Here is a 15,097-nt window from a genome sequence, read left to right on the forward strand (position 1 = left end):
GTGGTGGCAGCCAGCGGTGAGACCACATGGAGGCCTTCTGAGTTGGGCTGCTGTGGCGAGTCCTTGGAGAGAGACTGTGATGGTTTTCTTTTTAACTTCTTGTTTTTCTGACCTGTGGTACAGTGTATTGCTTAATGTAACTTTTTTCTTCAACTCTCTTCTGTAACTAAGGCTGGGTGCTCTGTACTCTACTGTAAGTTATACTGAAGTGTGAATTGGTGATTGAACCCTTCGCATCCACTTAGGATAAGGTTGGTACCTAAGTGGTTGTTAACTGTTCTTTGTGTTGGTGACATTGTTGCATTAGATGCTGCCTGGCCTGCTGTGCTTTGACCAGCAACGCATTTTCGACATTGTTACATTGTCACTCATCTTGTAACTGAAGAAGCTGGACCTAGGTCCCTTTGTCCCCAAGATGGCGCTATAAGTGGTGACTTATCAACTTTTCACTGTACTCAATTAGAGTACATATGAGAATAAAACTAATTCAAATTCAAGGAAGTTTACTTGATTGGTACCTGGCTTGTCTTATAACAGTGGGTTGGACTACCTCGGCTTGTTTCTATTCGAGTTTGAATGAGTGACAGATGATTTGATTGAAGCATATGGCATCCTGAATGCTCTTTACAAGATAGACATGCAAAAAAAACTTTGCCACACTATTGTTAAAACGTCAAAGTCCTATGAAAGTATTTTTTTAAGAGATGATCAGATGGACTGCACTTAGTTTTTTTGCATGAACATTGGGGCTGCAATGTGTGACGACACCAGCTTTCAGAGGTGTATTTTGTCCTGTTTTCTTTAGTGGAGACATTGAGACAGCGATGAAGCGTGGTCTGTTCCAAGTCACTCAACTAAGCAGTTTGAGCTTTTTTTTCAGAAGTTGGAACAGTAGAAGTAGCATGAAGGAGTGGGGTCAAGCTCCCACAGATTTTTTATTTTAACTTTCAGTAGCTGTTGGAGTTTGAAAGTTACTCTTCATGTCTCCCTGCAAAATGCTTATGTTCTCCCTCTCTACAGAATTTTCTTTTACTGTTCTTTCCTCCTGTACTGGAGAAACGTTGCATGTGAGACCATCTGTTTTACTCAATTTGTTTCTGCCGGGAGTGTGTTAATGGGATGCTACTATTTTGGAATTGTTGATGTTTTAGTCATTAAATAATCTATTAATTTAAGTTTTCCAATATGGTTAAATTATTTCAATTTTTTTCTTTGCTTTTAACTGTAACAGAAGAGAAAAGTGTGTTTTGTTTCAAGTCAGGTAGTTTGATCTTTGAATTACATCTGGAACAAAACGCCATATACTTGCCTTTAAAAATTAAAAAAAGTTAGCGTTTAGGCTGTCTTAATATATTTTGAGAGGGTTTGGTCGAGTCCATAACAAATACCACTGGATCTCTGAAGTCAGATTGCTATTCATGGGAGTCAAAATGCAGATCTTTTATAATTGGAAGTTGTTACATTTAAAGATCATTGATGTAGCAAGTTAGGATCTTGCCCAAAATCAAATACTTTGCCATCTGATTTCAGTAGCTTGCTCATTAAATCTGTTTCACGTGAGGAAATAGTTTATGTCCTCCTCAGTGCATCCCAAAGTAGTGCACAATCAATTATTGCTTTATTTGTACAAGTAAGTGCAGCAACTCATTTATGTTGAGGTAAGGGGACACAAACAACAAGATGATTTGAATTTTAAAACAGTTACCAGTGCAAAGCATGAAAATGGTCTAACAAGATGGGAAAATGATGATCAGGACATCAAGTGAACTTAACTGTTTCACTAATAGCATGGAGTATTTTTAAGTTTGCCTGAATAATTGGACAGGCCATCCAGTTTAATACCTTAATCCAAAAAAGATGGCAGCTCTGACATTGGCAAAATCCCAAGAACTGCAAGTTATACTGAAGTGTGAATTGGTGATTGAACCCTTCGCTTCCACTTAAGATAAGGTTGGTACCTAAGTGGTTGTTAACTGTTCTTTGTTTCCTTTACAGTTAGCTCAGAATCAACTAGGCAAAGAAGACTATCAAGGAAAATAATAGATTACAGGGAGGACTCTCCAGACCGAATTGGCACCAGCAAGAGATTGAAGCGGAACTACTACATAGATGACAAGGTTCTCTTGTTTACACTTAACCTGCAAATTTTCTTGTGCAGAATGTACATTTTGCTCAGTCCATTTTAGGAAAGTGAAGGATTATAAATAAATCTGGAGTAATGCAGATGTTGCTGTGCTAGTTTAGTTGCTCTACATTCTCAGATCAGATTTGCCAACCTGCTGAGTTTAAGCAAATCACAAGGTGCCTGAAAAGTATTTAATAAGGATCTCTCTTGGAAAATGCAACAGAAGAGCCCAACAGCCAATCCTTGTTAATCTGGTATATGGGTATAATATGGTGAATTGAACATCTTTTTTTTCTTGCTCTGCATGGTAAATAGAATTAGCTTTATGATTACATTGATACACATTGAAACTAAGCACATAGACTCCCATACTCAAAGCAGCACAGACTAAGGGCTTGGGTTTAGGCTGAGGGCAAAAGATTTGGAAAAGACCTAAGGGGCAACTTTTTTGAGCTGTGGGTGGTACCTGTATGGAAAGAGCTGCCAGGAGGAAGTTGTATAATTGAAACGTTTAAAAGGCATCAGGATGGGTATATGAATAGCAAGTGTTTTGAGGGATATGGGCCAAGTGCTGGCAGATGGGGCGAGATTAATTTAGGATTTCTGGTCAGCATGGATGAGTTGGACCAAAAGGGTCTGTTTCCTTGCTGTAGATCTCTGTGACTGGAGCAATAAAATCATAGTCACTCCAGTCTGATTAAATCTGTGACGTGGAGTGCTGGTGTTGGACTGGGAAGGATAAAGTCAGAAATCATGGGACACCAGTTTATAGTCCAACAGGTTTATTTGAAATCACAAGCTTTTGGAGCGTAGCCCCTTCATCAGGTGAAGTGAGAGGGAAGCACACAGAATTTTTGGGCAGAGAGATCAAAAGATCAGACAAATGGTGTGGGTGGAGTGTCAAATAATAAGTTACTTGCTGTTTGAAGGTTAAAATTCCCTCCTGTGTGCATGTACTTTTGCTGGTGTTCCATTCCTCACATACTTCATTTCATTAAGCCCAAAATTCAACTGGAAAATGTTGTTTGCTAACAACTGAAGCAACTTTACTAATTCTTTTTATTGTCTTAATCAGTCACCAAAATGCTATTATTTCTCCCAAGAACCATGTTTTTTATTTAGAACACTACTTTTTCTCTGAATAACTCATGCCTTCCATAAGATCCAGACCTGCAAAGCGTAGACATTGCTCTCAGGTCAGAGGTTTTCCTGCATAACTTGTACTCCTGAACAAATTAGAACTTTACGTTAATTAAACTGGTTTAGAATTACTTTTTCTTTCCTTAGCGTCTTTCCTGAAATAACATGAGCGGGTGTTCACTGAAATTTTGTGTAACTTGCAATAACATTCAAAAAGTTGTTCTTTCATTCGAGGTTTGTCTTGATTTCTGATGTATAATTGATGTTTGACCCCCAGCAACTGAAAACTAGAGCTCTTTCACTCTCCTCTGTAGCCTTTAGATTTTCCAAACCGAAGTTCAGTGTTGCTTAGTTGGTACTGCCTGATCTACCTTGGTTTCTTTTTTTGGGTGTCGTCCACCAATGTGAATCAACTTCTGAAAAATTATCCCCACAACATAAAACTAAGTTTCCATTTATTGCTAACCTTGTGTTCAGAAATCAGCAAGATAGATTGTGAAAATCAAAATAAATTGAGTGCAGTCGTGTGAGGGGAAGCTGTGCTTATTTTTCTGCAATTTTCTGACTTTTATTGCATCAGCAATCCTGATGCTTGTGGCAGGTTTTGTTTTGTTAAAGTTGATTCCTAAAATACAAAACAAGCTCTGAGTGCATTTCCGTTCTAAATTATAAATTAGTGTTAATTTTTTCCTCTCTCATCCCAGTTCACAGTACTTAATGCAGCCTCTCAAATATATGCCTTTGTCATCACTGTTTGTGTTGTTCCTGACTAACTTCAAAGAAGCATGTATGGATAGCTGATCCAAAATTACCTTTAACTTTGCATCACTTTTGTTTCTACAAATTTTGGTGCTGTTAAGGCCAATACTTTTACTGGCATATTTTTCAGAGGTCCACCTAACTGAGAACACTCTGCCTTTTCTTGAATTTGCATGATACTTTCTCCAAATTGTTAGCCAACACAAGCATGCCAAACAAGAAAATGATGTGCTAAAAATATCTTGAGTATCTTTTCATATGAAGCAAAGAGGTCAATAAGATTTAATGGTCATTCAAGTCTTTAAATTTGGATGCCAGTGCTCAATAATTGTGCTGTTTGCTTTGGTAAACTGAAATGAAGTGAAGTGGCCGGGGAACTCTTGCTCGATCATTTTGTTTGAGAGCCAGTTCCTCAGTTCTCGCGTTTGCATCTATATCTGAATGCTGGAAACGATATTAACATAGACCACCTGAATGATTTATGCAGTAGAATTTTTATGTTAATATCAGAATATTCTGCGTGACAGTTCATCTTGCTGCTTTCGAAGATTGTAGTAGGTCTTGTGTACTTGATAACACTTTTTTTTTCTGTCATGTACAACATATTCTCATTATCCATGGGGAATAGGGACATGGTCTTCTCACTGCTCCCACATAACACGAACAACTACTTGATCAGACCAGGCAAGTCCATGAGAAAGCAAAATGGTAGGCTTTAGGGCCAACCCTATGAGTACGCAGATCCACAGATAATGAATTAATAGATGGCAAGATGTGTATTAAAATGTTCTCCTTTGTTGCACAAATGTTTAAGTGGCTTTTATCTTTTATGGACAGTATGAGTTAAACGATGCTGACCAGGCAGAGGGATGTGGAGGTGATGGTGTTGAAACTGGAGAAACATCTTGTGTTACTAATGCATCCCGAAACAGCCAGTCAGGTAACGATTTAACTTTCAGTTTAATTCTGTGAGGACTCTTTTGATGACTGTTTTGTTCGACAAGGTTCCCCATGGGAGACTGGTTAGCAAGGTTAGATCTCACTGAATACAGGGAGAACTAGCCACTTGGATACAGAACTGGCTCAAAGGTAGAAGACAGAGGGTAGTAGAGGAGGGTTGTTTTTCATATTGGAGGCCTGTGACCAGTGGTGTGCCACAAGGATCGGTGCTGGGTCGACTGCTTGTTGTCATTTATATAAATGATTTGAATGTGAACATAAGAGGTATAGATAGCAAGTCTGCAGATGACACCAAATCTGGGGGTGCAGTGGATAGCGGAAGAAGATTACCTCAGATTACAATGGGGTCTTGTTCAGATGAGCCAGTGGGCTGAGGAATGGCAAATGGAGTTTAATTTAGATAAATGCGAGGTGCTGCATTTTGGGAAAGCAAAACTTAGCAGGCTTTATACACTTAATGGTAAGGTCCTAGGGAGTGTTGCTGAACCAGGAGACCTCGGAGTGCAGGTTCATAGCTCCTTGCAAATAGAGTCACAGGTTGATAGGAAAGTGGAGAAAGCCATTTGGTATGCTTTCCTTTATTGGTCAGAGAATTGAGTACAGGAGTTGGGATGTCATGATGCGGCTGTACAGGACATTGGTTAGGCCACTGTTGGAATGTTGCATGCAGTTCTGGTCTCCTTCCTATTGGAAGAATGTTGTGAAACTTGAAAGGGTTCAGAAAGGATTTGCAAGAATGTTGCAAGGATTGGAGGATTTGAGCTAGAGGGTGAGGCTGAACAGGTTAGGGCTGTTTTCCCTGGAGCGACGGAGGCTGAGGGGTGACCTTTATGAAGGTTTATTAAATTATGAGGGTCATGGATAGGATAAATAGGCGAAGTCTTTTCCCAAGGGTGGGGGAGTCTAGAACTAAAGGGCATAGATTTAGGGTGATAGGGAAAAGATATAAAAGACACCTTGGAGGAAGCTTTTTCATGCAGAGGGTGGTGCGTGTGTGGAATGGGCTGCCAGAGGAAGTGGTGGACGCTAGAATAATTGCAACATTTAAAAAGCATATAAGAATAGGAAAGGTCTAAAGGGCTATAGTATGGGTGCTGGCAGGTGAGACGAGATTGGGTTGCGAGATCTGGTCGGCATAGACGAGTAGAATCGAAGGGTCTGTTTCTGTGTTGAACATCCCTATGATTCTATTTTAATATGCATTTCAATTCATACTCTGAAATGTCAAGTTGCACTTGCAAAATGTTTTCTTTATTTCAATAAGCCATTGTATCAAATGTTGTTTTCATGCACTTTTTCAGATATCAGCAAACTCTCTGATGCATGTAAACCACTGAAAAAGCGAAGTAGAGCATCAACAGCAGAAACTCTGATACCAGCTGTCAGCAAGAATCCATCTCCTTTAACTGTATTTCCAGAAAATGAGGTAATTTCAAAAGGGACACAGTGACTGAACAGGTTTCATAATGCATTCATAACAAAAAAGAAGAATAAATTTGAGGGAACAAGGAATGAAACTGTGGAGATAGGACTGTGCAGTATTTACCAGCAGCCAGGCCTTGTGAAGGTTCTATTCAATTACTGAGAAGTATCAGTTTGCTTTGATATGGTACTAGCCTAATGAATTGCTGCTGTACAGTTCCACACAGCATATTATTAATGAGGAAGATCATTAAAGGCTTCAGCAGTTTTCCGGTCTCTTATTTTCCCAAAACTACTTTTGTCATCTGATCTTCTATTTCCTTTGTATTTATTGCATTCACAATTGTGTTGGCATTTAAAGGCAAAACAGGATTGACAAATTGGCAGAAATTTCAGGCTTCTGGAAGGGGATCGAGACCTGTGGGGAATAAGTAAAAGGAAGATATTTGGCAAAATTGTGACTAAAGTTCAGATTATTCTGAAAGTACATTTTTTTTTAACGACAGCTTAGACCACTTTTTGAGTGAAAGGGGGAAGAAAGTGTCAAGATGTCAGATGCTATTGATGAACTTCAAGCAATTCATACATGAAAGCGCAAGCAAAGGAACTCATTAAAAATGGAATACAGCGCTTGATTCAGTTTGTAGTTGGCCCCAGTTGAAATTTTGTATTTGGTATTCTGGCCACCTGTAAATGATCTATAAACTTCATGCTACATTAGATGGTTGCATGAAAGTTGAGAAGTGTTAAAGGTCATGGGGAGTAACTATTTAAGTAAATAGAGTCAGAGATGTCCAGCATGGAAACAGACCCTTTTTGGTCCAACTCGTACATGCTGACCAGATATCCTAACATAATCTTGTACCCATTTGTAAGCACTTGCCCCATATCCCTCTCAGCCCTTCCTATTCACATACCCAACCCGATGCCTTATAATTGTCCCAGCTTCCACCACTTCCTCGGGCAGCTCATTCCATACACGCACCACCCTCTGCGTAAAAAAAGTTGCCATTAGGTCTCTTTTATATCTTCCCCTCTCACCCTAAACCTATGCCCTCTTCTTCTGGACTCCTCCCACCCCAGGGTATTGACCTTGTCTATTTACCCTATCCATGTCCCTCATGATTTTATAACACTCTATAACGTCACCCCTCCGTTTCCAGTGCTCCAGGGAATACAGCCTCAGCCTATTCAGCCTCTCCCTATAGCTCAAATCCTCCAAGCCTGACAACATCCTTGTAAATTCTTTCTGAACCCTTTCAAGTCTCTCAACATGTTTCCGATAGGAAGAAGACCAGAGTTGCACATAATATTCTAAAAGTGGCCTAACCAATGTCCTGCACAGCCTCAACATGACCTCCCAACTCCTATACTAAATCCTCTGACCAATAAAGGAAAGCATTAGCAAACGTCATCTTCACTATCCTATCTACCTGCAACTCCACTTTCAAGGAACTATGAATCTGCTCTCCAAGGTCTCTTTGTTCAGCAACACTCCCCACGACCTTATAAGTGCACAAATCCTGCTCTGATTTGCCTTTTCAAAATGCAGCACTTTGCATGTATCTGAATTAAATTCCATCGGCCACTCCTCAGCCCATTCGCCTATCTGATCAAGATCCTGTTGTAATCTGAGGTAACCTTCTTCCCTGTCCACTGCACTTCCAATTTTGGTGTTATCTGCAACTTTACTAACAATGCCTCCTCCAAATCATTTATATAAATAATAAAAAGCAGTGGACTTAGCACCAATCCTTGTGGCATACCACTAGTCACAGACCTCCAGTCTAAAATGCAGCCCTCCACCTCCACCTCTTATCTTCAAGGCAGTTCTGAAAGGTGAAGAAATATGTTATTGGTATTTCATTCCAAGAATATGGGCTTCGCTGGCTAGACATAGATTTATTGTGTTTGATCGTGAACTGCTGCAAATATGTTTGGCTCTTTTTTTTCCTGCTGTAACAAACTATCAGACCTGTCTGCTTTTGAACATTTTCATTATGACTGCTTTTTGCATAACATGTCAACTCAGGAAAAAAAATTCAAAACTTAAATCCCAAAAATGGGGAAATGAAGTAAATGCTTCCATGTTTATTTTTTAATTGACAAATAATTAAATTCTAAGTTGCTAAGTTGAAACCATTTTATTTTCTTTTACATTGCTTGTTTTAATCCATATTTAAAATAACATATTTGAAGTACATTTTTTTGGCAAAGCTCTGTTTTAAAGTGTTTGTTTAGTTGAGGTGGTTTTACTGCTGCAAGTATTTACAAGTATATTATCATTAACATACTTATTTTGCAAGTGCAAAATATTATTTCTAGCTGAACAGCTTTGATATCTTCTGTCACTGTTTCAGTCGTGAAGGGATGTTTGCAATAAAATAGAATTTGATTTTGTAAGATTTGGAATTCATGTGGGACCCATAAGACCATTCCATGTCACAAGTGTACTTGAGCCTCTAACAACTTGGCTACTTTGCTTCGTAAATGTTTCAGTTGTTTCATTTTACTTGCTATCTAATCACCAGAACCTGCTTTGGACAGCTGACTGCCTTAATTTGCACATAGAACTCAATTTGTGTTCCCATACGCTGTACCTGACTAGATGTTCAAATGGCTGACCTGTTAGGAGACTGTTAATAACTTTCCGAAACGAGATGTTGTGAAAAAGCTACAGGTTTCTGTTGAGGAAAATGTGTTCAGTCACTAGTTTCAAGCTCAATCCTGTTGCGGACTGCATTTATTCTTTGTCAGCAGTATTTTATGTTGTTAGCATTTATTTTCTTTTGTGCTGCCTATTTATCTGCTGAATTAAGTAGTTTTTAATCTTTCATGCTTGTGTATTGAAACTTTGGAAATGCATTGCAATTGTTAATGTGTAAATTCCCCAAAAATAGCATGAGTGGTCTTCTGGTATCGTTCTTGAAGCCTTGTAATGAACGGTAATGTAGTTGATGAATCTCACTTTAAGTAACTACATCATAATGGTTAATTATATTAAAATATAAATATCTTTTACTCCTCGTGTTCAGACATCATTTGATGGACAACTGGAGTCAGCAGATGAAAGTGCAGATGAAACTCCAACAGAGGCTTCATCTGTATCATCCAAAAAATCCCAAGGAGAGCGAGGTGGCAATGGTACAGCTAAGAAAGAAGGAGTTTGTCAGGTGAGACGAACTTCAAGTATGCATACAGTACAAAGAAATAGAGCTGTTCGATCACGTGATCAATTTATTTCATGAGCAAGAAAGAAAATCTAAAATCATGAGTACTGCAGATGTGACTGCATTCCATCTGTCTTTCTGACTTGTGATAAAAACTATTGATCGCTGGATATTTTTCTTATGTGCTTGACTTATGAATAAAGAAACTGGCTCCCTATTTGTGTGCGTTTTAATTTTTTTAATATTTAGATAGTGAAATGGGTACCTTCACTCACGTGATGATCTAATATCTGAGGAGTTTGAAGATACTTCACAGTGTGGTTCTTTCAGAGCTAAAGTAAATCCTGACACTTTCTCTATGTTCATCTGTAGTTGGTGGATTGAACACAGCACTACTTGTTAATGGCTTAAAGGTTCATTTTCTCCCACATAAAATTGCAAATGAAGAGTGTAAACCAAGTCATTTGAACCATGGAGCAGAAACTATCTAAAGTTCTGGACTTCATTGTTAAGAAACATCTCACACAAGTAATAGCCGCTGTATTGACTGGTTTATGCACATTGCACTAATGATATCATGAGGAAACCACGTCGAGTAATCATTGTATATTTTCCAAATGTTACTTGTCATTTGCACTTTAAGACAGAACTATTCTGTTTGTTTGGGGTTAACCTTGCCCGTGTCAAGAATTTTAATGTGCCTCCTTTTTCTGAAGCGGATCTTTGAAGAGAATCACCTATGGTATGTGGAGGGTAATTAAATGTAATGTAAAGTGGTTTACTTCCCTTTTAGAGTGTACTAAATTCATCTACCAGCTCATATAAATTAATCTCCACATATAAAATTTTTTAGACTTTTGCATAATCGTTTAGGCAAGTTTGGGGCTCATCATTAGCTTTGGATGTATGAATTTGTTAAGCTTGTATGACACACATTTAATGTTTGTGGGACATTATTGTAAAAACAACTATGTGAATTAACATCAAATTATCATCACTTATTAACATCAATAAGTTTCTTAGCTATTTAAAAAATGAGAGGGCAATGGATTCCTTGTTGGTCTCCTTGCTTATCCTCTTCTGCCTTGTCTTCTCTTGTTGAAAAGAACTGAAGATTGCCACGTGGGGTTACTGTATAAGGGCACGGGAAGGGGGCGGTGGTGTGGTTCTGGCTGAGTCTCTTAAAGGGACAGGCGTCCCTAGTGATTTTCCTGTTGGTATGCTGACCTCTCCCAAGGTATGTGGAGGACTTCAAATCTTCATTTGAAGAATGAGGAATACTGCACATAAAGGTGAGCAACTGTCTTCTTGGTCTATCTAATTTTTTAAAAAACTTAAGTGAGTCTGCTGCTGAGATACAATAGTGAGAAAGTGATCTTTTCATTTCTCAGTGACATTCATGTCTTTTCTGTGTCAACATTTGAATAATTTAGGAACAGTATACACGCTTCAGTCAAAACTAACTTTTGCGAAATTTAAGGCTTTGTATTTCCAAAAAAAAAGATTCTGGACTGTTTGCTTTTTTTCCGCAGACTGATGCATGACTTTTCTTCTGTTCATAGATGTGTGAGAACTCTGGTGAACTGATCCTTTGTGAAGGACAGTGTTGTGGGACATTCCACTTGGCTTGTCTTGGGCTGTCTAAGTTACCTCAAGGCAAATTTATGTGCAGAGAATGCACTTCAGGTAACATATTTTATTTCTATGAATTGTGAAGTTGGCAGCACCATTCTGTTTGGATTTTCAATTTAAATCCATGTACTTCAAGTGAAATGTGCCTCAGATTTAAAGCAATCACATTGTAAAATATTCAACCAGTTTTACTTAAAAATAAAATTACTAAACCGGTTGACAGTCCTGAGTTCCATAAAAATGTTATTCAGGTTTATTGTGTACTTTTTACAGTAGCTAACATAGAATTGTAACTAGTTTAATAAAATCAAAATACTGTGGATGCTGGAAATCTAAAACAGATGCAGAGAATGCTGGAGTAACTCTGGCTCTGGAAATAGTGTTAATGTTGCAAGTCCGCTATGCCTTTTCAGGTCTGAAGTTCAGGACTGAAGATGAATCTTACTGAACTTGAAACGTTAACTCTGTTTCTCTTTTCACCGATGCGACCCAACCTGCTGAGTTTATCCTACATTTATCTTTTTTTATTACAATTAGCTGTTTATTCTGCATAAGGTTAGGTTCTATTTTTCCGTTTTATAAATGCACTTTGTTTGAATTCTGTACATGCATTGATTGTTCAAAACGTTTCCTTACTGCATAATTGCCACCTCAATTCCGTTCTTCAGTAATACACACTTCACTGCCAAATCTGCTTTGCCAAAATGATGTTTATTCCAACACAATCTGTTTACTTTAGAAAGGAAATAGTACAGTAATCACAGCAAACAAAATAAGGCGACGAGAAGATGTGACCTTTGAATGATTTGTCAAGCTAGGTAGTATTTTAACGTTAAGTGACTCCAGAGTTTGAACATTATTTCATTGTCATGCATTATTTGTTGTATTAAATTTAACTGCAGTCTTTCTTTTTTTACCTTCATACTTAGAGTTAATAAGAGTTAGTGAATAAAAGTTTCAGTTTCCATTATGCCACATCTTTTTCTACACCTTTGAATATATTTTACAAACTTCTGTAAGGTCACTCCTCAGCCTCCAAAGCTCCTGAGGGAAATAAAGCTTGAGCCTATTCAGCCTCTCCAAATAACTGAAACCCTCTAGTCCCAGAAACATCCTTGTAACTGTTTTTGCATCCTCTCAAGTTTAACAACATTCTTTCTATAGCAGAGCAATCAGAATTATATGCAGCATTCCAAAAGTGGCTTCACCAATGTCCTATACAGCTGCAACATTAAGTATCAATTGCAAAATCAGTGTTCTGACCAACGAAGGCAAGCATGCTAACAGCTTCACAAGCCTGTCTATGACGCAATTTTCAAAACACTATGAGCCTGCACCCCTAGGGGTCTCTTTTCAGCAACACTCCCTAGGGCCCTACTGGATCAGGTGAATAGTCAAGGTCTTTTTCCCAGGGTAGGGGAGTCAGGGCATAGAGGGGTGAGAGGGGAAAGGTTTAAAAAAGGACCTGAGGGGTAGCCTTTTCTATCATGATCGTGGCACGTCTAAGCAATGAGCTGCCAGAGGAAGTGATGGAAGATATAATTAGAACATTTAAAAGGCATCTGGATGGTATATGAATAGTAATGATTTGGAGGGATATGTGTCAAATGCTGGCAAATGGCGCGAGAACAGATTGAGATGTCTGCTTGGCATAGATAATTTAAATCAAAGGGTCTGTTTCCATGCTGTATGAATCTGTGACTCTATTCGTAAGTCATTGACTTATTTTTCACTTGTTTGGTGTTTGGAACACCAGATGAGGATAAGCAAAATACTTAAATGTAATATTTGTAAAGGTCAAATGTATTTTTCACATGTTTAACAAATTATTTGTGTCCTGCATGTGGAACACAAAAAAAATTCAAGTTTTTAGTTGTGATTCTTTATTGTCCACTGTTTAAGCTGTTTGATTTCAGATTTTCTTCAAATCTAGGCTTTTAAAATTTCTGTGTCTGTGTAGGGTAGTAGGGGTGCGGGTGGGGATCTAATTCAAACATATGGAATACTGTATAGTTTGGACAGAGTGGACATTGGAAATGTTTCCATTGTTAAGGGAGACTAGGACCTGAGGGCACAGCTTTAGAACAGAGATAAGGAGAAACATCTTCAGAGAGTAGTGAATCTATGGAACTCACTTCCACAGAACGTTGTGGAAGCTAGGTTATTGCAGATATTTAAGATGACGATAGGTTCTTGATTTTCAAGGTAATCGAGCATTACGGGGAGAAAGCAGGAGAATGGCATTGAGAAACTTATCAGCCATTGAATGGCAGACCAGACTCGATGGGTTTGAATGGCTGTTGAATAACCTAATTTCTGCTCCTATCTCTTATGGTCTTAAAACTGCTCACAACATTCTGAATGTGGTCTGACCAGTGTATTGTGCACCCTCAGCAGTACATCCCTGCTTTTGTATTTCAGACCTCTTAAAATGCATGTTACTCTTGCATTTGCTTTCCTAACTGACAGCTGAACATGCATTTTAACTTTAAGAGAATCATGAACTAGGATTCACAACTCTTGTTTGTGGTTCAGCTTTATTGCTTATGTCTAATTACACTGGAGAAGGTAGTTGGTCACTTGATGCAGTTTAGGATTTTGGTGAAGGAATAGCAAGTGAGAATGATATTGCGAGTGTCTTACAGAAGAATGCAGAGGTGGCGTTTTACCACCCTTTCGCTTTTAGATGGTAGAAGTCTATTTTTTATTCAGTAGTGGGACATGGGCATTGCTGGCTGTCCAGCATTTATTGACCTTCTCTAGTTGATATTGAAAATGTGCTGGTAAGCTGCAACCTCGAGCTGCTGCAGTCTGGTTGATTTAGGTTAACCCACAATGCCTTAAGAGATGGAATTCCAGGGTTTTGACCCAGTGACAGTGAAGGAATGGTGGTGAGTGGCTTGCAGGTGGTAGTGATGGTGTTTCCACATATCTGTGCCTCCCACCTGCCCCCACATTGGGAGGTGTTGATGGATTTGGAAGGTGCTATTAAGGTGAATTGCATTGATAAGTGAAGCTCCTACATCACTGAAGAAGCTTGAAACAATCAAGGTCAAAGCAGCCCATTTATGTCAGCCCAGCCTGCCCCATCCATTACTTGAAACTATTCACTCCTTCCACCTCCAATGCTGCAGTGGCAGAATGTGTAATTTGCAAGATGCAACTTCTTCGACAGCATCTCCCAAACTTGCAATCTGTGTAACCTAGAAGAACAAAAATAGTAGACACATGGGGCTACCACCTGCAAGTCCACCTACAACTATGCTGACATGGGACTACAATTGTTATTTCTTCATTGAAACAGAGTCAAAGTTCTAGAACATAAACACTGTGAACATACATACAGCAGATGGCTGCAGCAGGTCAAGACAGAATGTGATAAGATGACCAAACACAACAGTATAATACGAAAGCTACAAAATGCAATGATTTAATATATGCATCTTTTTAAAGGACTGTTAGCTTTTTTAAAATTTATTGTAATGTTTGTATTGCATTATTGAACTTGAAAAAAATGGTTTTCTGACTTTGGATTATGAGTTGTTTATTTATTTTGTACAGGTGTTCACTCGTGTTTTGTGTGTAAAAAGATTGGGCCTGATGTTAAACGTTGCAATGTTCCTCTGTGTGGCAAGTTCTACCATGAAGAATGTGTGAAAAAGTATCCCCCAACTGTTTTCGAAAACAAGAGACTTCGATGCCCACTGCACACTTGTATCAGCTGCCATGCCACAAACCCCTCTCACCCCAGGACAACAAAAGGTGTTGTAGGATAAGTATAAATGCCTTAAGTAGCTTTGAGCATATGTTGTTAAAATTTACTTACTTAAAAAATAATTTAACACTGCTTAAATTTTATATAGGTTTTAGATGTCTCATTTTAATTGTG

General features: G+C 38.5%; 1 protein-coding gene across 4 annotated transcripts in view; it reads left to right on the top strand.

Annotated features, from left to right (window-relative positions):
• Positions 1 to 15,097, top strand: part of nsd2 (nuclear receptor binding SET domain protein 2) — a 153,874-nt gene that overhangs the window by 93,854 nt on the left and 44,923 nt on the right. For all 4 annotated transcript variants that reach the window (XM_060846047.1, XM_060846208.1, XM_060846289.1 and 1 more), the window contains 6 exons: positions 1,996 to 2,117; positions 4,862 to 4,964; positions 6,286 to 6,410; positions 9,442 to 9,579; positions 11,139 to 11,262; positions 14,770 to 14,970. In XM_060846047.1, coding sequence (XP_060702030.1) covers positions 1,996 to 2,117; positions 4,862 to 4,964; positions 6,286 to 6,410; positions 9,442 to 9,579; positions 11,139 to 11,262; positions 14,770 to 14,970 — 813 coding nt within the window. The remainder of the gene's footprint in view (positions 1 to 1,995; positions 2,118 to 4,861; positions 4,965 to 6,285; positions 6,411 to 9,441; positions 9,580 to 11,138; positions 11,263 to 14,769; positions 14,971 to 15,097) is intronic.

Source organism: Hemiscyllium ocellatum, chromosome 1 (assembly GCF_020745735.1).
Source record: "Hemiscyllium ocellatum isolate sHemOce1 chromosome 1, sHemOce1.pat.X.cur, whole genome shotgun sequence".
NCBI classification, from domain to species: domain Eukaryota; kingdom Metazoa; phylum Chordata; class Chondrichthyes; order Orectolobiformes; family Hemiscylliidae; genus Hemiscyllium; species Hemiscyllium ocellatum.